Below are 24,615 nucleotides of genomic sequence, written 5' to 3'. Positions count from 1 at the left end.
GCCAGGGGCCTCGGCAGTCGGTGGGGACTCTGGGTGGTCGGTGGGGCAGACGGGCAAGGGTTGCCCCAGGAACGGGTACACGAGATCCAGGGGTTGGCATGGTGGTGCCCCCCACCCGTTGCCCCGCAGCACCTTCCCCCCCCCTCACCCCTGTGGAGGTTCCTCCCCCGCCCGCTGAGCACTGGGGTGGCAAGTCCAGCACCCCCCAGTGCTCTTTGCGTGTGAGCAAAGATGGCTACTCCCCTCCTCGGCTTCGCACAGAAGCCCTTCCGCCAGGTTCACATTTTTTTAAAGGAGTACTAATCGACGTGAGCGCTTGCTGGGAAGGCGGCTGACTGACAGGAGCCCGTGAACTCACGCGGGCCGTTGCGCGTCGGCTGGAGCTGGGGGGGTCCCCTCCAGCGCCATCCTAGCCCCTAGGACGGGGAGACTTCCTCACTTTCGTTGACGCCGGAGTGGTTGGCACCGGTTTCCGCGTCGGCGTGGGGACCTAGCCCCGGTATTCGAGAATCCCGCCCTCTGTGTCTCACTCTCTGGGCGCGATTCCCGCTCCCGCGCCGGTTGGGAGAATCGCCTGGGTCGCCAAATTTCCCCATTATCGGGCCCTGAATCGGTCGGGGTAGGGGCCGTTTTGCGCCGTTGTGAACCTCGACGGCGTTCACGACGGCGTGAACACTCTACCTCCATTTCGGAGAATCCCACCCTCTGTCTCTCACTCGCTGGCTCTCACTCTCACAGTGTCTCACTCGCTCTTTCTCTCTCTGGCTCTCTCACTCCCTCTGTCACTCACTTAGGCTCTGTCTTTGTTAATCTCTGTCTCTCTGTCTGCCTTTCTTTTACTGTCTCTCTCTCTCTTTCCGTCTCGCTATGTCCCTCTCCGTCCATCTTTCACTTTCTCTCTCTCTGTCTTCTCTCTCAATCAGTCCCTCTATCAATCTGTTTCTCTTTCCCAAACTGTCTTTCTCTCTGTCTCTGTCACACTCTCTCCCTCCATCTCCCTCTGGAGAGTAAAGCTCCCTCTGCACTGTCCCCATCAAACACTCCCGGGACAGGTACAGCACGGAGTTAGATACAGAGTAAAGCTCCCTCTACACTGTCCCCATCAAACACTCCAAGGACAGGTACAGCACGGGTTTAGATACAGAGTAAAGCTCCCTCTACACTGTCCCCATCAAACACTCCCAGGACAGGTACAGCACGGAGTTAGATACAGAGTAAAGCTCCCTCTACACTGTCCCCATCAAACACTCCAAGGGCAGGTACAGCACGGCGTTAGATACAGTGTAAAGCTCCCTCTACACTGTCCCCATCAAACACTCCCAGGACAGGTACAGCACGGGGTTAGATACAGAGTAAAGCTCCCTCTACACTGTCCCCATCAAACACTCCCAGGACAGGTACAGCACGGGGTTAGATACAGAGTAAAGCTCCCTCTACACTGTCCCCATCAAACACTCCCAGGACAGGTACAGCACGGGGTTAGATACAGAGTAAAGCTTCCTCTACACTCTCCCCAATAGTTCAAATCAATAATTCCGTCACAGGTATCATTGCACATGTTTTATTTTTTCAAGAATTGTAAATCTTGAGGGAGGGCTCCAATAAACAGGAAGGCCCGTGCAGGTCCACAACTGAGGCCTGGGTTTTGTGCCCCGGAAACAGGAGGCCCCAGAATCCTTAACTGGTGTCCGTTGAGGAGGATGGAGTCGCTGTGATTCAGTGGGCGTTGCCGCTTGCCTGGTGTCGTGTCGGTTGGTGCTCCCTTGCTGACACCATGCTTTGCCAAGGAGGAATTTTGTCATGTATTTGGTGTACGTGGCGCCTTTGGGGGCATTCCTTTCCCCGCCCCCTTCCCTTCGATGACTTCTCAGCCACCTGACCCCCACCACCAATCCTACGATTTGCCCACATCGAGTGATCAACCATCCGCCTCAATCTTTGTCAGTTAATAACTCCTCTCGCACGGAGAGCAATGCCACGGAGTCACCCCGATGACCCTCCGATCTCCGTATCGCCCCCCCCCCCACCCCCCGCCCGCCCGTTCATTCATGATCGCTCCGCTGAGGTTTCCGCGAGTTCTCCCTCCGCCCCTGGTTCCTGTTGACCCTGGAGGGCGAGTGGACGGCCTGGTGCCAACCCCTGCCGGACGCGACCCCGATCACACAGCAGGCTAACCGCCGGCCCGCGTTCCCGTGCGCCAGGCTCCCGGGGTTGTCATGGTGACCCAGGTCATCCTCGTTCTCGTGGATCTGCGGAAAACATCAAAGGAGAAACATGGGGAAGAAGACGAGGCAACTGGGTCGGGACGTGGACCACATCCCTCCAGACGAACATTTTGTCAACATTGCACCCAGACTCCACCTAACCATCCACCATGCCCCACAGTGCCCCTGGAAAGACAGTGCTCCCAGTGGGACAACCTGTTCCAGCCCCCCAAACTCTCCCTAGCTCTGTAACCTCCTCCAGACCCCCAAAACCCTCCCTATCTCTGTAACCTCCTCCAGCCCCTACAACCCTCCCTATCTCTGTAACCTCCTCCACATCCCCCAAACCCTCCCTATCTCTGTAACCTCCTCCAGACCCCCAAAACCCTCCCTATCTTTGTCACCTCCTCCAGCCCCGACAATCCTCCCTATCTTTGTCACCTCCTCCAGCCCCGACAACCCTCCCTATCTCTGTAACTTCCTCCAGCCCCTACAACCCTCACTATCTCTGGAACCTCCTCTAACCCCAACAACCCTCCCTATCTCTCTAACCTCATGACCCCCAAATCCCTGCCTACCTCTGTAACCTCCTCCAGCCCCTACACCCCTCCCTATCCCTGTAACCTCCGCCAGACCCCCCAAACCCTCCCTACCTCTGTAACCTCCTCCAGACCCCCAAATCCCTCCCTACCTCTGTAACCTCCTCTAACCCCAACATCTCTCTAACTACCCTATCTCTCTAACCTCCATCTCTCACAACCCTCCCTATCTCTGTAATTTCCTCCAGCCCCAATATCACTCCCTACCTTCAAAAACACCTAAAAAACTTCCATAACCTCCGGCCGCACCTTTTGATCAGCCTCTCCCAAGCCCAATCTACGCACAGCACGATCCCAACAACTGCCAAAGTGATAATGACTCTCATCAGCATTCGATCTTATTTTCAGTGATATACGTTTGAAGCATTAATATCAGCCGAGGAAACTGTAGTCCTAATATTCCAATAGTGGCTGTGTGGGTTACCTGTGTGGGTTACCTGTGTGGGTTACCTGTGTGGGATACCTGTGTGGGTTACCTGTGTGGGTTACCTGTGTGGGATACCTGTGTGGGTTACCTGTGTGGGTTACCTGTGTGGGTTACCTGTGTGGGATACCTGTGTGGGTTACCTGTGTGGGTTACCTGTGTGGGTTACCTGTGTGGGATACCTGTGTGGGTTACCTGTGTGGGATACCTGTGTGGGTTACCTGTGTGGGATACCTGTGTGGGTTACCTGTGTGGGTTACCTGTGTGGGATACCTGTGTGGGTTACCTGTGTGGGTTACCTGTGTGGGATACCTGTGTGGGATACCTGTGTGGGTTACCTGTGTGGGTTACCTGTGTAGGTTACCTGTGTGGGTTACCTGTGTGGGATACCTGTGTGGGTTACCTGTGTGGGTTACCTGTGTGGGATACCTGTGTGGGTTACCTGTGTGGGTTACCTGTCGGGGTTACCTGTGTGGGATACCTGTGTGGGTTACCTGTGTGGGATACCTGTGTGGGATACCTGTGTGGGTTACCTGTGTGGGTTGCCTGTGTAGGTTACCTGTGTGGGATACCTGTGTGGGTTACCTGTGTGGGATACCTGTGTGGGATATCTGTGTGGGTTACCTGTGTGGGTTACCTGTGTGGGATACCTGTGTGGGTTACCTGTGTTGGTTACCTGTGTGGGTTACCTGTGTGGGTTACCTGTGTGGGTTACCCGTGTGGGATACCTGTGTGGGTTACCTGTGTAGGTTACCTGTGTGGGATACATTTGTGGGTTACCTGTGTGGGTTACCTGTGTGGGTTACCTGTGTGGGATACCTGTGTGGGTTACCTGTGTGGGTTACCTGTGTGGGATACCTGTGTGGGTTACCTGTGTGGGATACATTTGTGGGTTACCTGTGTGGGTTACCTGTGTGGGTTACCTGTGTGGGATACCTGTGTGGGTTACCTGTGTGGGTTACCTGTGTGGGATACCTGTGTGGGTTACCTGTGTGGGATACCTGTGTAGGTTACCTGTGTGGGATACCTGTGTGGGAACTTTTCACCTGAGAGGGCAGACAGGAGCCTCAGGTTCAATGTCACATCCCACATAAATACCCCTCTGTCAGTGCGGCGCTCCCTCAACACTGACCCTCCGACACCCTCCGACAGTGCTGCGCTCCCTCAACACTGACCCTCCCACAGTGCGGTGCTCCCTCAGCACTGACCCTCTGACAGTGCGATGCTCTTTCAGCACTGACCCTCTAACAGTGCGAAGCTCCCTCAGCACTGACCCTCCAACAGTGCGGCACTCCCTCAGCACTGACCCTCTGACAGTGCGATGCTCCCTCAGCACTGACCCTCCGACAGTGCGGCGCTCCCTCAACACTGACCCTCCGACAGTGTGGCGCTCCCTCAGCACTGACCCTCCGACAGTGCGGCGCCCCCTCAGCACTGACCCTCCGACAGTGTGGCGCTCCCTCAGCACTGACCCTCTGACAGTGCGGCGCTCCCTCAGCACTGAACCTCCGACAGTGCGGCGCTCCCTCAACACTGACCCTCCGACAGTGCGGCACTCCCTCAGCACCGACCCTCCGACAGTGCGGCGCTCCCTCAGCACTGACCCTCCGACAGTGCGGCGCTCCCTCAGCACTGACCCTCCAACAGTGCGGCGCACCCTCAGCACTGACCCTCCCACAGTGCGGCGCTCCCTCAGCACTGACCCTCCGACAGTGTGGAGCTCCCTCAGCACTGACCCTCCGACAGTGCAGCGCTCCCTCAGCACTGACCCTCCGATAATGTGGCGCTCCCTCAGCACTGACTCCGACAGTGTGGAGCTCCCTCAGCACTGACTCTCCGATAATGTGGCGCTCCCTCAGCACTGACCCTCCGACAGAGCAGTGCTCCCTCAGCACCGACCCTCCGACAGTGCGGCGCTCCCTCAGCACTGACCCTCCGACAGTGTGGAGCTCCCTCAGCACTGACCCTCCGACAGTGCAGCGCTCCCTCAGCACTGACCCTCCGATAATGTGGCGCTCCCTCAGCACTGACCCTCTGACAGTGCAGCGCTCCCTCAGCACCGACCCTCCGACAGTGCGGCGCTCCCTCAGCACTGACCCTCCGACAGTGTGGAGCTCCCTCAGCACTGACCCTCCGACAGTGCAGCGCTCCCTCAGCACTGACCCTCCGACAGTGCGGCGCTCCCACAGCACTGACCCTCTGACAGTGCAGCGCTCCCTCAGCACTGACCCTCCGACAGAGCGGCACTCCCCCAGCACTGATCCTCCGACAGTGCGGCGCTCCCTCAGCATTGACCCTCCGATAATGTGGCGCTCCCTCAGCACTGACCCTCTGACAGTGCGGCGGTCCCTCAGCACTGACCCTCCGACAGTGCGGCGCTCCCACAGCACTGACCCTCTGACAGTGCAGCGCTCCCTCAGCACTGACCCTCCGACAGTGTGGCGCTCCCTCAGCACTGACTCTCCGACAGTGTGGCGCTCCCTTAGAACATGGAATGCAGGTTCAAAGCCATGACCTGACTGAGAGTTCCACCCAGCACAGTCACTTACCACGATTGATCGCCCGATGACCGAATCGTGCCCCTGAAGGTGCAGCTGCACGTGCGTCAACGTCTTGTGCACGGATCCATCCGGACTCGGCCGAAAGTTCCCCAAATCACCGGCATGACTGCAGGAAATCAAACCAAAAGCTCAAAACAACAGTGGAGCAGGTGTTGGCCACTCTGGACACATCCTGGGAAAACTGATGACCTCCATCCTCAGGGCTGGAGTTTGACCACCCTTGAGGCGCTTTGGTCACAGGATCTCTCCTGCTCACGAGAGCCGGAACGATTCAAATAGACAACGATTCTCCCCACCTCCCACGAAGGGGAAACATTTGCTGAGCTGTGCCCAGTTTGGGGAAGTGACGGGAGAGAGTATGGGACTGGGGGGGGTGAATCCTTCCAAAGATGCTAGCATGGGAATGGGAGGCAGAAGGGCCACTTCCTTTGCTGTCATTTCGTAAACCATTCCATGACACAAAAGAGGATTCACCTTGCTAATTCCAAAGATCCCGCCCTCGTCCGACTTGAGCTTCGCCCCACGCCAGGCCCCCACCCCCAAGTTAATGTACCTGCCGTGTTGCATGTTGTGAGGGTTAAAGTGGCCACCAAGTGTCTCACAACCTTCGCTCAGGTCACCGAACTCGTGAACGTGCATCGCGTGAGGCTTCCCGTTGCTGCGAAATCCGTGCAGGTCGAGCTTTATCTCCGTTCCATTGCTTCTCTGTGGGATTGAAGAATGGATACACAGCATGGGGTTAGATACAGAGTAAAGCTCCCTCTACACTGCCCCATCAAACACTCCCAGGACAGGTACAGCACGGGGTTAGATACAGAGTAAAGCTCCCTCTACACTGCCCCATCAAACACACCCAGGGCAGGTACAGCATGGGGTTAGATACAGAGTCAAGCTCCCTCTACACTGTCCCCATCAAACACACCCAGGGCAGGTACAGCATGGGGTTAGATACAGAGTCAAGCTCCCTCTACACTGTCCCCACCAAACACTCCCAGGACAGGTACAGCACGGGGTTAGATACAGAGTAAAGCTCCCTCTACACTGCCCCATCAAACACTCCCAGGACAGGGACAGCACGGGGTTAGACACAGAGTAAAGCTCCCTCTACACTGTCCCCATCAAACACTCCCGGGATAGGTACAGCACAGGGTTAGATACAGAGTAAAGCTCCCTCTACACTGTCCCCATCAAACACTCCCAGGACAGGTACAGCACGGGTTAGATACAGAGTAAAGCTCCCTCTACACTGTCCCCATCAAACACTCCCAGGACAGGTACAGCACGGGGTTAGACACAGAGTAAAGCTCCCTCTACACTGTCCCCATCAAACACTCCCGGGACAGGTACAGCACAGGGTTAGATACAGAGTAAAGCTCCCTCTACACTGTCCCCATCAAACACTCCCAGGACAGGTACAGCACGGGTTAGATACAGAGTAAAGTTCCCTCTACACTGTCCCCATCAAACACTCCCAGGACAGGTACAGCACGGGGTCAGATACAGAGTAAAGCTCCCTCTACACGGCCCCATCAAACACTCCCAGGACAGGTACAGCACGGGGTTAGATACAGAGTAAAGCTCCCTCTACACTGTCCCCATCAAACACTCCCAGGACAGGTACAGAATGGGGTTAGATACAGAGTAAAGCTCCCTCTACACTGCCCCATCAAACACTCCCAGGACAGGTACAACACGGGGTTAGATACAGAGTAAAGCCCCCTCTCCACTGTCCCCATCAAACACTCCCAAGACAGGTACAGCACGGGGTTAGATACAGAGTAAAGCTCCCTCTACACTGCCCCATCAAACACTCCCAGGACAGGTACAACACGGGGTTAGATACAGAGTAAAGCCCCCTCTACACTGTCCCCATCAAACACTCCCAGGACCAGGAAAGGTACAGCACAGGGTGAGATACAGACGAAAGCTCCCTCTACACTGTCCCCATCAAACACTCCCAGGACAGGTACAGCACGGGGTTAGATGCAGAGTAAAGCTTCCTCTACACTGCCCTCATCAGACACTCCCAGGACCAGGAAAGGTACAGCACAGGGTTAGGTACAGAGGAAAGCTCCCTCTACACTGTCCCCATCAAACACTCCCAGGACAGGTCCAGCACGGGGTTCGATACAGAGTAAAGCTCCCTCTACACTATCCCCATCAAACACTCCCAGGACAGGTACAGCACGGGGTTAGATAGAGAGTAAAGCTCCCTCTACACTGTCCCCATCAAACACTCCCAGGACAAGTCAAGCATGGGCTTCGATACAGAGTAAAGCTCCCTCTATACTGTCCCCATCAAACACTCCCAGGACAGGTACAGCACAGAGTTAGATAGAGAGTAAAGCTCCCTCTACACTGTCCCCATCAAATACTCCCAGGACAGGTACAGCACGGGGTTAGGTACAGAGTAATGCTCCCTCTACACTGTCCCCTTCAAACACTCTCAGGGCAGGTACAGCACGGGGTTAGATAGAGAGTAAAGCTCCCTCTACACTGTCCCCATCAAACACTCCCAGGACAGGTACAGCACGGGGTTCGATACAGAGTAAAGCTCCCTCAACACTGTCCCCATCAAACACTCCCAGGACATGTATAGCACGGGGTTAGACACAGAGTAAAGCTCCCTCTACACTGTCCCCATCAAACACTCCCAGGACAGGAACAGCACGGGGTTAGATACAGCGTAAAGCTCCCTCTACACTGTCCCCATCAAACACTCCCAGGCAGGTACAGTAGGGGGTTAGATGCAGAGTAAAGCTCCCTCTACACTGTCCCCATCAAACACTCCCAGGACAGGTACAGCACAGGATTAGATACAGAGTAAAGCTCCCTCTACACTGTCCCCATCAAACACTCCCAGGCAGGTACAGTACGGGGTTAGATGCAGAGTAAACGTCCCTCTACACTGTCCCCATCAAACACTCCAAGGACAGGTTCAGCACGGGGTTAGATACAGAGTAAAGCTCCCTCTACACTGTCCCCATCAAACACTCCCAGGACAGGGACAGCACAGGGTTAGGTACAGAGTAAAGCTCCCTCTACACTGTCCCCATCAAACACTCCCAGTACAAGTACAGCATGGGGTTCGATACAGAGGAAAGTTCCCTCTACACTGTCCCCATCAAACACTCCCAGGACAGGGACAGCACGGGGTTAGATACAGGGTAAAGCTCCCTCTACACTGTCCCCATCAAACGCTCCCAGGACATGTACAGCACAGGGTTAGATACAGAGTAAAGCTCCCTCTACACTGTCCCCATCAAACACTCCCAGGACAGGTACAGCACGGGGTTAGATACAGAGGAAAGTTCCCTCTACACTGTCCCCATCAAACACTCCCAGGACAGGGACAGCACGGGGTTAGATACAGGGTAAAGCTCCCTCTACACTGTCCCCATCAAACGCTCCCAGGACATGTACAGCACAGGGTTAGATACAGAGTAAAGCTCCCTCTACACTGTCCCCATCAAACACTCCCAGGACAGGTACAGCACGGGGTTAGATACAGAGTAATGCTCCCTCTATACTGTCCCCATCAAACACTCCCAAGACAGGTACAGCACGGGGTTAGATACAGAGTAAAGCTCCCTCTACACTGCCCTCATCAGACACTCCCAGGACCAGGAAAGGTACAGCACAGGGTTAGATACAGAGGAAAGCTCCTCTACACTGTCCCCATCAAACACTCCCAGGACAGGTCCAGCACGGGGTTCGATACAGAGTAAAGCTCCCTCTACACTATCCCCATCAAACACTCCCAGGACAGGTACAGCACGGGGTTAGATAGAGAGTAAAGCTCCTTCTACACTGTCCCCATCAAACACTCCCAGGACAAGTACAGCATGGGGTTCGATACAGAGTAAAGCTCCCTCTACACTGTCCCCATCAAACACTCCCAGGACAGGTACAGCACGGGGTTAGATAGAGAGTAAAGCTCCCTCTACACTGTCCCCATCAAACACTCCCAGGACAGGTACAGCACGGGGTTAGGTACAGAGTAATGCTCCCTCTACACTGTCCCCTTCAAACACTCTCAGCGCAGGTACAGCACGGGGTTAGATAGAGAGTAAATCTCCCTCTACACTGTCCCCATCAAACACTCCCAGGACAGGTACAGCACGGGGTTCGATACAGAGTAAAGCTCCCTCAACACTGTCCCCATCAAACACTCCCAGGACATGTACAGCACGGGGTTAGACACAGAGTAAAGCTCCCTCTACACTGTCCCCATCAAACACTCCCAGGACAGGTACAGCACGGGGTTAGACACAGAGTAAAGCTCCCTCTACACTGTCCCCATCAAACACTCCCAGGACAGGAACAGCACGGGGTTAGATACAGAGTAAAGCTCCCTCTACACTGTCCCCATCAAACACTCCCAGGCAGGTACAGTAGGGGGTTAGATGCAGAGTAAAGCTCCCTCTACACTGTCCCCATCAAACACTCCCAGGACAGGTACAGCACAGGATTAGATACAGAGTAAAGCTCCCTCTACACTGTCCCCATCAACCACTCCCAGGCAGGTACAGTACGGGGTTAGATGCAGAGTAAAGGTCCCTCTACACTGTCCCCATCAAACACTCCAAGGACAGGTCCAGCACGGGGTTAGATACAGAGTAAAGCTCCCTCTACACTGTCCCCATCAAACACTCCCAGGACAGGGACAGCACGGGGTTAGATACAGAGTAAAGCTCCCTCTACACTGTCCCCATCAAACACTCCCAGTACAGGTACAGCACGAGGTTAGATACAGAGTAAAGCTCCCTCTACACTGTCCCCATCAAACACTCCCAGGCAGGTACAGCACGGGGTTCTATACAGAGTAAAGCTCCCTCTACACTGTCCCCATCAAACACTCCCAGGACAGGGACAGCACGGGGTTAGATACAGAGTAAAGCTCCCTCTACACTGTTGCCATCAAACACTCCCAGGACAGGTACAGCACGGGGTTAGATACAGAGGAAAGTTCCCTCTACACTGTCCCCATCAAACACTCCCAGGACAGGGACAGCACGGGGTTAGATACAGGGTAAAGCTCCCTCTACACTGTCCCCATCAAACGCTCCCAGGACATGTACAGCACAGGGTTAGATACAGAGTAAAGCTCCCTCTACACTGTCCCCATCAAACACTCCCAGGACAGGTACAGCACGGGGTTAGATACAGAGTAAAGCTCCCTCTATACTGTCCCCATCAAACACTCCCAGGACAGGTACAGCACGGGGTTAGATACAGAGTAAAGCTCCCTCTATACTGTCCCCATCAAACACTCCCAGGACAGGTACAGCACGGGGTTAGATACAGAGTAAAGCTCCCTCTATACTGTCCCCATCAAACACTCCCAGGACAGGTACAGCACGGGGTTAGATACAGAGTAAAGCTCCCTCTATACTGTCCCCATCAAACACTCCCAGGACAGGTACAGCACGGGGTTAGATACAGAGTAAAGCTCCCTCTTCACTGTCCCCATCAAACACTCCCAGGACAGGCACAGCGCGGGGTTAGATACAGAGTAAAGCTCCCTTTATACTGTCCCCATCAAACACTCCCAGGACAGGTACAGCACGGGGTTAGATACAGAGTAAAGCTCCCTAGATACTGTTCCCCTTTCTGTATGAGACATCCATTTGTGAAGACGGCATGTGGCTGAGATGGGATTTGAACCGGAGACTAAACTCCCCCTTTCCTTGCCCGCCCTGCTGTTTGTGTGCACAGGGGATGAGTGGCCGCTTGCTCTGTGTCTGTGACAACAACCCTTCTCCATCCAACAACCATTTGGGGGTCACAATCTCAACGGAGCCATTTCGACCGGCGGGCTGGCTATTCCCCATTCCCCTCCTCGTCCTTTTTCAGCTGCTGGTCAGGGGTACGTGCCCCCTCAGCATCAGCCCCTCCCTCCCCCGGCCTGGCAGTTGTTCTATCCAGCCTGCCCTCCCCTTCCCCACACCGACGCACCTGCCACCGAAGGTGGATGTCTCCGGTAATGATGGTGGCGTTCTGCCCGCCTCCTCGTGGGTTGGGCTGCACATGGCAGATGCCGTAGGCCGCTGGGGCTCCATTCTCCCCTGATCGTCCGTGCCCCCGTGGATGCGCATGCTCCCGTGTGTGACTGGGCCTATAGCCCTCCTGGAACAAACAGGAATGAAATGGATCCCGTTAATTCCCATTCCAATGATCGTGACAGCAACACTCGGAAGCCGAATTGGAAGCGGCCGTTCAGAGGCTGGAGGCTAACCCTCTGGGTCGCAGCCATGGCAACCGGGAGTAGGGTCTGGGCCTACAAGGCCTGAATTGGAAGTGAAACTCACGTTTCACAGACCCCCAGCAAACTCAATGAGGTTTGCGCTTTTGGCGGTGTGGTCACTGGTGTCACACCGGGCACCCCGGCGTGCGCACAGCAAGATCCCACAAACAGCAATGTGATAACTGACCCAGATCACCGGTTGTTCAAAACTGTTAGCTGAAGGAATTATGTTGTTGGGGAGAACATCTCCTCTTCCTCCCACCCCGTACACAGCCGAGCCCCTTTTTCCACTTGTGGCCGAGGGCCCATTTGCATAACCTGAACCGGTAGATGAGGCCTTTATTTCGCACTGCATCAAAAAGACAGCACATCCAACAGTGTGGCACTCCCTCAGCACTGACCCTCTGACAGTGCGGCACTCCCTCAGCACTGACCCTCTGACAGTGCGGCGCTCCCTCAGCACTGACCCTCTGACAGTGCGGTGCTCCCTCAGCACTGACCCTCTGACAGTGCGGCGCTCCCTCAGCACTGACTCTCCGACAGTGCAGCGCTCCCTCAGCACTGACCCTCCGATAATGCGGCGCTCCCTCAGCACTGACCCTCCGACAGTGCGGCGCTCCCTCAGTACTGACCCTACGGCTGTGCGGCGCTCCCTCAGCACTGACCCTCCGACTGTGTGGCGCTCCCTCAGCACTGACCCTCCAACAGTGCGGCGCTCCCTCAGTACTGACCCTTCGACAGTGCGGCGCTCCCTCAGCACTGACCCTCCGACAGTGCGGCGCTCCCTCTGCACTGACCCTCCGACAGTGTGGCGCTCCCTCAGTACTGACCCTACGACAGTGCGGCGCTCCCTCAGTACTGACCCTTCGACAGTGCGGCGCTCCCTCAGTACAATCCCTCCGACAGTGCGGCGCTCCCTCAGCACTGACCCTCCGGCAGTGCGGCGCTCCCTCAGCACTGACCCTTCAACAGTGCGGTGCTCCCTCAGCACTGACCCTCCGAGCGTGCAGCGCTCCCTCTGTACTGGAGCTGGCTGGTGGCTGGGTGATGGAGAGCCGGTCTGGAGCCCTGACCTCAAGACTCGAAGTGGGGGCTCGAAACCCACAATCTCTGTCTCGGGGGTGAGAGTGGGACCCTTTGGATTGCGGCTGTAGATTTAGGAAAGAAGGTATTTGCTGCCGACTTATATTGGAAAGCCGGAGGGGGAGTCAGGTAGGACATGGGGCCTGTAGGCCCAAGGCTTCAGAGTTTCAGGGTTGTGCAGGCATTGGTAACCTGCTCAGGGCAGCGTATGAGAGAGTCGGAGCATGAACAGTCGGGAGTGATGGACATTGTGCGCTTCAAGTTTGACCTACCCCTTGACTGTGTGTTCCGCGTCCAGTGTCCCTGGCAGTATCTGTGCATCCGCAATCTATCCACAAGGCAGAAAAACAGTTAGCATCATTCCCCTCTCTCGTGACGACTTCTCCCCTTCCCTCCATCCCGCCTCCCGTTCTCATGGGGAAGATGGAGAACGAGTTGGAGAAATCAGGGAACCAATCTAACCCAGCAGCAGGCCATTCAGCCCGCCGACTCAGTGCTGGCTCTTCTCTGCCCAATGCAGTCACTTCCCATCTCCCCGCCCCCCCCCTCCCTGTTCCTTAGCCTTTCAAGGTCTGATCACTTCTGCCCATCTCCCTCAGAAGCATCCCGCAGGAACCAGTCACTGGCTGTTGTCGGTAGAACACTGTCCCTGGCCCACCCCAGGCAGCCAATCGAACCGACTTCCTCCAAAGCTGGTTCTCAAGATTCACTCAAGCGCCACACTCCAATCCCCTTTTGGAAATCGACCATTATCTCCCCTTCGAGCCCCCTGATGTGCAGCGAAACCCGGCTCGTTACCACTCACCGTGTTCTGTTTGAGTCGTTCCTTTTGATTTTCTTTCTTTCCCATTGCTTTTGTCTTATTTTATGATTTATGGCCCATGGACACATAATCAGAATGTGCCTTTAACCGGTGGATTACAGCTGAGGCAAGCTGCTAGTCAGGACAGGGTGCTCCAGGATTATTTTTGGGGGGGGAGGTGAAAACAGATTTGTCGGCTCTGAGTGAATCTTCAGTACCAGCTTTGGAGGGAGTCGGTTTGATTGGCTGCCTGGTGTGGGTTGGCCAGGGACAGTGTCCTACCCGACAACACCCAGTGACTGGTTCCTGCGGGGTGCTCCTGAGAAAAGCTGGGTGTTTAGACCTTGAAAGGAGAAGGAACATTCTCTCTCTCTCTCTGCTGAAGTAAAGGACTGATTTGCTAAAACCAGGGAGTGCCTAGCACATCGTTACTCTGTAGGTGAGATTATCTTGAATCTACAGAGAAAGTAGACAGCCTTGCCAGGGAAAACCATCTCAAGCTTAGATGGAAGAAGTATCAAAATGAAAGCTTCAACTCCTGAAAGACTTTATTTAAAAATCACCATAGTGCATCAGAGATTCTTTATCCTTTTATTTTATCATTACTTTCTTCCCATTTCACCACCTTATCTCTCCATGTTGTGTGTGAGAATGTATGTGTGTGTGTGTGTGTCTGTGAGTGTATGTGTGTGTGTGACTGTGTGTAAGTGCATTTGTGTGTGCGCGCGTGTGAGACTGTGTGTTTGAGTGTGTGTACACGAGTGTGTGTGTGTGTGTGACTCTGTGTCTGTGTGTTTGAGCATGTGCGAGTGTGTCTGTGTTTATGTGTGTGAGTGTATGTGTCTGTGAGTGTGAATGTGTTGGATTGTGTGTGCTTGCGAATGTTTTATGTGAGTGTGTGTCTGTGAGTGTGTTTGTTTGTGCGAATGTGTGACTGTGAGTGTGTATGTGTCTGAGTGTGTGAATGTGTGTGTCTGTGAGTGTATGAGTGTATGTGTGTGTATTGAGTGTGTGTGGGCGTGTGTGTCTGTGTTGTGCAAGTGTGCGTGTGAGTTTGTGTGTGTATGTGAGTGTGTGTATGTATGCGAGTCTGTGTGTGTGTGTGTGTCTGTGAGTGTTTGGATGTGTGAGACTGTATGTGTGTGTGTAAGCGTGTGTGCATGAGAGTTTGTGTGAGAGAATGTGTGTGTTTGAGTGTGTGAGTGTATGAGTGTGTGTGAGTGTATGCGAGTGTGTGTATATGTGTGAGTATATGTGAATGTGTGTGAGTGTATGTGTGTGAATGTGTGTATGTGTGAGTGTGTGTATGAGTGGGTTTGAGTATGAGTTTGTGTGTGTGAGTGTATGTGAGTGTGTGTTTGTGTGTGTGGGTGAGTTTGGTGTGTGGGTGTGTGTTTGTTTGTGTGTGAGTGTATGTGAGTGTGTGTATTTGTGTGTGTGAGTTTGTATGTGTATGTGAGTGTGTGTATTTGTGTGTGAGTTTGTATGTGTATGTGAGTGTGTGTGTTTGAGTGTGTGTGTGTGAGTGTGTGTGTGTTTGTGGGTGTGTTTGTGGTGAGTGTTTTTGTGTGTGTTTGTGAGGATGTGTGTGTGTGTATGTGAGTTTGAGTGTGTGTGAGTGTTTGTGTGTGAGAATGTGTTTGTGTCTATGAGTTTTTGTGTGCGCGCGCATGTGAGAGTGTGTGTGTGTGTGAGTGAGTTTGTGTTTGTGTGTGAGTGTGTGTGAGACTGTAAGTGTGTGTGTATACAGAGTGGGGTGGGTAGGAAAGGGGAATGTCGGGAAAGGGGTATTGGGTCGTCTGTTACATTTTTGTCAATTTAATGACATTAATCTTAAATAATAAAAGGTTATCTGTGTAAATGTACAAACCTGGTGATTGCAGCTCAGCCAAGGACCTCGGGTATTTTAAAAATAAAATCTAATTTCACTTTTTATAATAATAATCTTTATTGTCACAAGTCGGCTTACATTAACACTGCAATGCAGTTACTGTGAAAAGCCCCTAGTCGCCACATTCCGGCACCTGTTTGGGTACACAGAGGGAGAATTCAGAATGTCCACATTACCTAACCGCATGTCTTTCGGGACTTGTGTGGGAGGAAACCGGAGCACCCGGAGGAAACCCACGCAGACACGGGGAGAACGTGCAGACTCCGCACAGACAGTGACCCAAGCCGGGAATCGAACCAGGGACCCTGGCGCTGTGAAGCAACAGTGCTAACCACTTTGCTACCCACATAGAGATAGACAGAGAGAGAGATAGACAGAGAGAAAGACAGAAAGAGCAGCACACACACAAGAGAGAGAGAAAGACAGAAAGAGAGATACAGAGGGAGAGGATGTGAAAGAGATTGCGAGAGATAGACAAGAGATAGAGTGATAGACTGAGTGAGAGAGTTAGAGAGAGAGAAGTAGACACAGAGAGATCTAGACAGAGAGAGAGAGAGAGAGGAGATCGGAAAAAAATGTCCCACTTTAATAATTTTAATAACCTCCTCGCATTGGCTCCTCTTTACGTCAGACAATTGGTAACTGCTGTCAACACACTTGAGGAGCCAATGGATGTGGTATATCTGGATTTCCAGAAAGCTTTTGACAAGATGCCATACAAAAGGTTGCTGCATAAGATAAAGATGCATGCCATTAAGGGGAAAGTGTAGCATGGATAGAGGGTTGGTTAATTAATAGAAAGCAAAGAGTGGGGATTAATGGGTGTTTCTCTGGTTGGCAATCAGTAGCTAGTGGTGTCCCTCAGGGATCAGTGTTGGGCCCACAACTGTTCACAATTTACAGAGATGATTTGGAGTTGGGGACCAAGGGCAATGTGTCCAAGTTTGCAGACGACAGTAAGATGAGTGGTAAAGCAAAAAGTGCAGAGGATACTGGAAGTCTGCAGAGGGATTTGGATAGGTTAAGTGAATGGGCTAGGGTCTGGCAGATGGAATACAATGTTGACAAATATGAGGTTATCCATTTTAGTAGGAATAACAAATAAAAGGGATTATTATTTAAATGATAAAATATTAAAACATGCTGCTGTGCAGAGAGACCTGGGTGTCCTAGTGCATGAGTCGCAAAAAGTGAGTGATAGAGGGATACAGTGAGTGATAGAGGGATACAGAGAGTGACAGAGGGATACAGTGAGTGATAGAGGGACACAGAGAGTGATAGAGGGATACAGAGAGTGATAGAGGGATACAGAGAGTGATAGAGGGATACAGAGAGTGACAGAGGGATACAGTGAGTGATAGAGGGATACAGTGAGTGATAGAGGGATACAGTGAGTGATAGAGGGATACAGTGAGTGATAGAGGGATACAGAGAGTGATAGAGGGATACAGTGAGTGATAGAGGGATACAGTGAGTGATAGAGGGATACAGAGAGTGACAGAGGGATACAGTGAGTGATAGAGGGACACAGAGAGTGATAGAGGGATACAGTGAGTGATAGAGGGATACAGAGAGTGACAGAGGGATACAGTGAGTGATAGAGGGATACAGTGAGTGATAGAGGGATACAGAGAGTGATAGAGGGATACAGTGAGTGATAGAGGGATACAGTGAGTGATAGAGGGACACAGAGAGTGATGGAGGGATACAGAGAGTGATAGAGGGACACAGAGAGTGATAGAGGGATACAGAGAGTGATAGAGGGATACAGAGAGTGATAGAGGGATATGGTGAGAGATAGAGGTACACAGAGAGTGATAGAGGGATACAGAGAGTGTTAGAGGGATACAGTGAGTGATAGAGGGACAGAGAGAGTGACAGAGGGATACAGAGAGTGATAGAGGGATACAGAGAGAGACAGAGGGATACAGTGAGTGATAGAGGGATACAGAGAGTGATAGAGGGACACAGAGAGTGACAGAGGGATACAGAGAGTGATAGAGGGACACAGAGAGTGATAGAGGGATACAGTGAGTGATAGAGGAATACAGTGAGTGATAGAGGGACACAGTGAGTGATATAGGGATACAGTGAGTGATAGAGGGATACAGTGAGTGATAGAGGGACACAGTGAGTGATATAGGGATACAGTGAGTGATAGAGGGATACAGAGAGTGATAGAGGGATACAGAGAGTGATAGAGGGATACAGTGAGTGATAGAGGGATACAGTGAGTGATAGAGGGACACAGAGAGTGATAGAGGGACACAGAGAGTGACAGAGGGATACAGAGAGTGTTAGAGGGATACAGAGAGTGATAGAGGAATACAGTGAGTGATAGAGGGATACAGTGAGTGATAGAGGGATACAGAGAGTGCTAGAGGGACACAGAGAGTGATATAGGGATACAGTGAGTGATAGAGGGATACAGTGAGTGATAGAGGGACACAGTGAGTGATATAGGGATACAGTGAGTGATAGAGGGATACAGAGAGTGATAGAGGGATACAGAGAGTGATAGAGGGACACAGAGAGTGACAGAGGGATACAGAGAGTGTTAGAGGGATACAGAGAGTGATAGAGGAATACAGTGAGTGATAGAGGGATACAGAGAGTGATAGAGGGATACAGAGAGTGACAGAGGGATACAGAGAGTGATAGAGGGATACAGTGAGTGATAGAGGGATACAGAGAGTAATAGAGGGATACAGAGAGTGATAGAGGGATACAGAGAGTAATAGAGGGATACAGAGAGTGATAGAGGGATACAGTGAGTGATAGAGGGATACAGAGAGTAATAGAGGGATACAGAGAGTGATAGAGGGATACAGAGAGTGATAGAGGGATACAGAGAGTGATAGAGGGATACAGAGAGTGTTAGAGGGATAGTGAGTGATAGAGGAATGCAGAGAGTGACAAAGGAATACAGAGAGTGATAGAGGGATACAGTGAGTGATAGAGGGATACAGAGAGTGTTAGAGGGATAGTGAGTGATAGAGGAATGCAGAGAGTGACAAAGGAATACAGAGAGTGATAGAGGGTTACAGAGAGTGATAGAGGGATACAGAGAGTGATAGAGGGATACAGAGAGTGATAGAGGGATACAGAGAGTGATAGAGGGATACAGTGAGTATAGAGGGATACAGTGAGTGATAGAGGGATACAGTGAGTGTTAGAGGAATACAGAGAGTGATAGAGGGATACAGAGAGTGATAGAGGGATACAGAGAGTGATAGAGGAATACAGAGAGTGACAGAGGGATACAGAGAGTGATAGAGGGATACAGAGAGTGATAGAGGGATACAGTGAGTGATAGAGGGATACAGTGAGTGATAGAGGGATACAGAGAGTGATAGAGGGATACAGAGAGTGATACAGGGATACAGTGAGTGATAGAGGGATACAGAGAGTGATAGAGGGATACAGTGAGTGATAGAGGGATACAGAGAGTGATAGAGGGATACAGTGAGTGATAGAGGGATACAGTGAGTGATAGAGGGATACAGTGAGTGATAGAGGGATACAGTGAGTGATAGAGGGACACAGTGAGTGATAGAGGGATACAGAGAGTGATAGAGGGATACGGTGAGTGATAGAGGGACACAGTGAGTGATAGAGGGATACAGTGAGTGACAGAGGGATACAGAGAGTGACAGAGGGATACAGAGAGTGATAGAAGGATACAGTGAGTGATAGAGGGATACAGTGAGTGATAGAGGGATACAGTGAGTGATAGAGGGATACAGTGAGTGACAGAGGGATACAGAGAGTGATAGAGGGACACAGTGAGTGATAGAGGAATACAGAGAGTAATAGAGGGATACAGAGAGTGATAGAGGGATACAGTGAGTGATAGAGGGATACAGAGAGTGATAGAGGGATACAGTGAGTGCTAGAGGGTTACAGAGAGTGATAGAGGGATACAGTGAGTGATAGAGGGATACAGTGAGTGATAGAGGGATACAGAGCGTGACAGAGGGATACACTGAGTGACAGAGGGCTACAGAGAGTGATAGAGGGACACAGAGAGTGAGAGAGGGACACAGTGAGTAATAGAGGGATACAGAGAGTGATAGAGGGATACAGTGAGTGATAGAGGGACACAGAGAGTGATAGAGGGATACAGAGAGTGGTAGAGGGATACAGTGAGTGATAGAGGGATACAGTGAGTGATAGAGGGATACAGAGAGTGATAGAGGGATACAGAGAGTGATAGAGGGATACAGAGAGTGATAGAGGGATACAGTGAGTGATAGAGGGATACAGTGAGTGATAGAGGGATACAGTGAGTGACAGAGGGATACAGTGAGTATAGAGGGATACAGAGAGTGATAGAGGGATACAGAGAGTGATAGAGGGATACAGTGAGTGGTAGAGGGACACAGAGAGTGACAGAGGGATACAGTGAGTGACAGAGGGATACAGTGAGTATAGAGGGATACAGAGAGTGATAGAGGGATACAGAGAGTGATAGAGGGATACAGTGAGTATAGAGGGATACAGAGAGTGATAGAGGGATACAGAGAGTGATAGAGGGATACAGTGAGTGATAGAGGGATACAGAGAGTGATAGAGGGATACAGAGAGTGATAGAGGGATACAGTTAGTGATAGAGGGATACAGTGAGTGATAGAGGGATACAGTGAGTGATAGAGGGATACAGTGAGTGATAGAGGGATACAGTGAGTGATAGAGGGATACAGTGAGTGATAGAGGGATACAGTGAGTGATAGAGGGATACAGTGAGTGATAGAGGGACACAGAGAGTGACAGAGGGATACAGAGAGTGATAGAGGGACACAGAGAGTGATAGAGGGATACAGAGAGTGATAGAGGGATACAGAGAGTGATAGCAGGATACAGTGAGTGATAGAGGGATACAGTTAGTGATAGAGGGATACAGAGAGTGATAGAGGGATACAGTGAGTGATAGAGGGATACAGTGAGTGATAGAGGGATACAGTGAGTGATAGAGGAATACAGTTAGTGATAGAGGGATACAGAGAGTGATAGAGGGATACAGAGAGTGATAGAGGGATACAGTGAGTGATAGAGGGATACAGTGAGTGATAGAGGGATACAGAGAGTGACAGAGGAATACAGTGAGTGATAGAGGAATACAGTGAGTGACAGAGGGATACGGAGAGTGACAGAAGGACACAGAGAGTGACAGAGGGACACAGAGAGTGACAGAGGGATACAGAGAGTGATAGAGGGATACAGAGAGTGATAGAGGGATACAGAGAGTGATAGAGGGATACAGAGAGTGACAGAGGGATACGGAGAGTGACAGAAGGACACAGAGAGTGACAGAGGGACACAGAGAGTGACAGAGGGATACAGAGAGTGATAGAGGGATACAGAGAGTGATAGAGGGATACAGTGAGTGATAGAGGGATACAGAGAGTGATAGAGGGATACAGAGAGTGATAGAGGGATACAGTGAGTGACAGAGGAATACAGTGAGTGATAGAGGAATACAGTGAGTGACAGAGGGATACAGTGAGTGATAGAGTGATACAGAGAGTGATAGAGGGATACAGAGAGTGATAGAGGGATACAGAGAGTGACAGAGGGATACAGAGAGTGACAGAGGGATACAGTGAGTGACAGAGGAATCCAGAGAGTGATAGAGGGATACAGAGAGTGATAGAGGGATACAGTGAGTGACAGAGGGACACAGAGAGTGATAGAGGGATACAGAGAGTGTTAGAGGGATACAGAGAGTGATAGAGGGATACAGAGAGTGATAGAGGGATACAGAGAGTGATAGAGGGATACAGAGAGTGATAGAGGGATACAGAGAGTGATAGAGGGATACAGAGAGTGATAGAGGGATACAGAGAGTGATAGAGGGATACAGAGAGTGATAGAGGGATACAGTGAGTGATAGAGGGATACAGTGAGTGACAGAGGGACACAGAGAGTGATAGAGGGATACAGAGAGTGATAGAGGGATACAGTGAGTGACAGAGGGACACAGAGAGTGATAGAGGGATACAGTGAGTGATAGAGGGATACAGTGAGTGACAGAGGGACACAGAGAGTGATAGAGGGATACAGAGAGTGATAGAGGGATACAGTGAGTGACAGAGGGACACAGAGAGTGATAGAGGGATACAGAGAGTGATAGAGGGATACAGAGAGTGATAGAGGGATACAGAGAGTGATAGAGGGATACAGAGAGTGATAGAGGGATACAGAGAGTGATAGAGGGATACAGAGAGTGATAGAGGGATACAGTGAGTGACAGAGGGACACAGAGAGTGACAGTGGGATACAGAGTGTGACAGAGGAATACAGAGAGTGATAGAGGGATACAGAGAGTGACAGTGGGATACAGAGAGTGATAGAGGGATACAGAGAGTGATAGAGGGATACAGAGAGTGATAGAGGGATACAGAGAGTGATAGAGGGATACAGAGAGTGATAGAGGGATACAGAGAGTGATAGAGGGACACAGAGAGTGATAGAGGGATACAGAGAGTGACAGAGGGATACAGAGAGTGATAGAGGGATACAGAGAGTGATAGAGGGATACAGAGAGTGATAGAGGGATACAGAGAGTGATACAGGGATACAGTGAGTGATAGAGGGATACAGTGAGTGATAGAGGGATACAGAGAGTGATAGAGGGATACAGAGAGTGATAGAGGGATACAGTGAGTGATAGAGGGATACAGTGAGTGACAGAGGGATACAGAGAGTGATAGAGGGATACAGAGAGTGATAGAGGGATACAGAGAGTGATAGAGGGATACAGAGAGTGATAGAGGGATACAGAGAGTGATAGAGGGATACAGAGAGTGATAGAGGGATACAGAGAGTGATAGAGGGATACAGTGAGTGATAGAGGGATACAGAGAGTGATAGAGGGATACAGAGAGTGACAGAGGGATACAGAGAGTGATAGAGGGATACAGTGAGTGATAGAGGGATACAGAGAGTGATAGAGGGATACAGAGAGTGACAGAGGGATACAGAGAGTGATAGAGGGATACAGAGAGTGATAGAGGGATACAGAGAGTGATAGAGGGATACAGAGAGTGATACAGGGATACAGTGAGTGATAGAGGGATACAGTGAGTGATAGAGGGATACAGTGAGTATAGAGGGATACAGAGAGTGATAGAGGGACACAGAGAGTGACAGAGGGATACAGTGAGTGATAGAGGGATACAGAGAGTGATAGAGGGATACAGAGAGTGATAGAGGGATACAGAGAGTGATACAGGGATACAGAGAGTGATAGAGGGATACAGTGAGTGATAGAGGGATACAGTGAGTGATAGAGGGATACAGTGAGTGATAGAGGGATACAGAGAGTGATAGAGGGATACAGAGAGTGATAGAGGGATACAGAGAGTGATAGAGGGATACAGTGAGTATAGAGGGATACAGAGAGTGAGAGAGGGATACAGAGAGTGATAGAGGGATACAGTGAGTGATAGAAGGATACAGTGAGTGATAGAGGGATACAGAGAGTGATAGAGGGATACAGAGAGTGATAGAGGGATACAGAGAGTGACAGAGGGATACAGTGAGTGATAGAGGGATACAGAGAGTGATAGAGGGATACAGTGAGTGATAGAGGGATACAGAGAGTGATAGAGGGACACAGTGAGTGACAGAGGGACACAGAGAGTGATAGAGGGATACAGTGAGTGATAGAGGGATACAGAGAGTGACAGAGGGATACAGTGAGTGATAGAGGGATACAGTGAGTGATAGAGGGACACAGAGAGTGACAGAGGGATACAGTGAGTGATAGAGGGATACAGTGAGTGATAGAGGGATACAGTGAGTGATAGAGGGATACAGTGAGTGACAGAGGGATACAGAGAGTGATAGAGGGACACAGTGAGTGACAGAGGGATACAGTGAGTGACAGAGGGATACAGAGAGTGATAGAGGGATACAGAGAGTGATAGAGGGATACAGAGAGTGACAGAGGGATACAGAGAGTGAGAGAGGGATACAGTGAGTGATAGAGGGACACAGAGAGTGACAGAGGGATACAGTGAGTGATAGAGGGATACAGTGAGTGATAGAGGGATACAGTGAGTGATAGAGGGATACAGTGAGTGACAGAGGGATACAGAGAGTGATAGAGGGACACAGAGAGTGACAGAGGGATACAGTGAGTGATAGAGGGATACAGTGAGTGATAGAGGGATACAGTGAGTGATAGAGGGATACAGTGAGTGACAGAGGGATACAGAGAGTGATAGAGGGATACAGTGAGTGACAGAGGGATACAGTGAGTGATAGAGGGATACAGAGAGTGACAGAGGGATACAGTGAGTGATAGAGGGATACAGTGAGGAGAGGGATACAGAGAGTGTTAGAGGGATACAGAGAGTGATAGAGGGATACAGAGAGTGATAGAGGGATACAGAGAGCGATAGAGGGATACAGTGAGTGATAGAGGGATACAGAGAGTGATAGAGGGACACAGAGAGTGATAGAGGGACACAGAGAGTGACAGAGGGATACAGTGAGGAGAGGGATACAGAGAGTGTTAGAGGGATACAGAGAGTGATAGAGGGATACAGAGAGCGATAGAGGGATACAGTGAGTGATAGAGGGATACAGAGAGTGATAGAGGGACACAGAGAGTGATAGAGGGACACAGAGAGTGACAGAGGGATACAGTGAGGAGAGGGATACAGAGAGTGGTAGAGGGATACAGTGAGTGATAGAGGGATACAGTGAGTGACAGAGGGATACAGAGAGTGATAGAGGGATACAGTGAGTGATAGAGGGATACAGAGAGTGATAGAGGGATACAGTGAGTGATAGAG

The 24,615-nt window shown here is 51.3% G+C and overlaps 1 protein-coding gene across 1 annotated transcript in view; it reads right to left on the bottom strand.

Moving 5' to 3' along the window:
• Nucleotides 1-1,547: 1,547 nt before the first annotated feature.
• The window catches only part of LOC140398920 (extracellular superoxide dismutase [Cu-Zn]-like), a 35,525-nt gene continuing 12,457 nt past the window's right edge, over nucleotides 1,548-24,615 (bottom strand). The window contains exons 2-6 of the mRNA XM_072487909.1: nucleotides 13,391-13,446; nucleotides 11,747-11,917; nucleotides 6,342-6,493; nucleotides 5,777-5,894; nucleotides 1,548-2,249 (exon numbers count right to left, since the gene is read on the bottom strand). Of these exons, the coding sequence (XP_072344010.1) occupies nucleotides 2,043-2,249; nucleotides 5,777-5,894; nucleotides 6,342-6,493; nucleotides 11,747-11,917; nucleotides 13,391-13,446 (704 nt within the window). The 3' untranslated portion in view covers nucleotides 1,548-2,042. The remainder of the gene's footprint in view (nucleotides 2,250-5,776; nucleotides 5,895-6,341; nucleotides 6,494-11,746; nucleotides 11,918-13,390; nucleotides 13,447-24,615) is intronic.

The sequence above is a fragment of the Scyliorhinus torazame genome, chromosome 22 (genome assembly GCF_047496885.1).
Source record: "Scyliorhinus torazame isolate Kashiwa2021f chromosome 22, sScyTor2.1, whole genome shotgun sequence".
NCBI classification, from domain to species: domain Eukaryota; kingdom Metazoa; phylum Chordata; class Chondrichthyes; order Carcharhiniformes; family Scyliorhinidae; genus Scyliorhinus; species Scyliorhinus torazame.
Note: the sequence above shows the minus strand (reverse complement) of the source record. Positions and strands in the feature narration are given on the sequence as shown.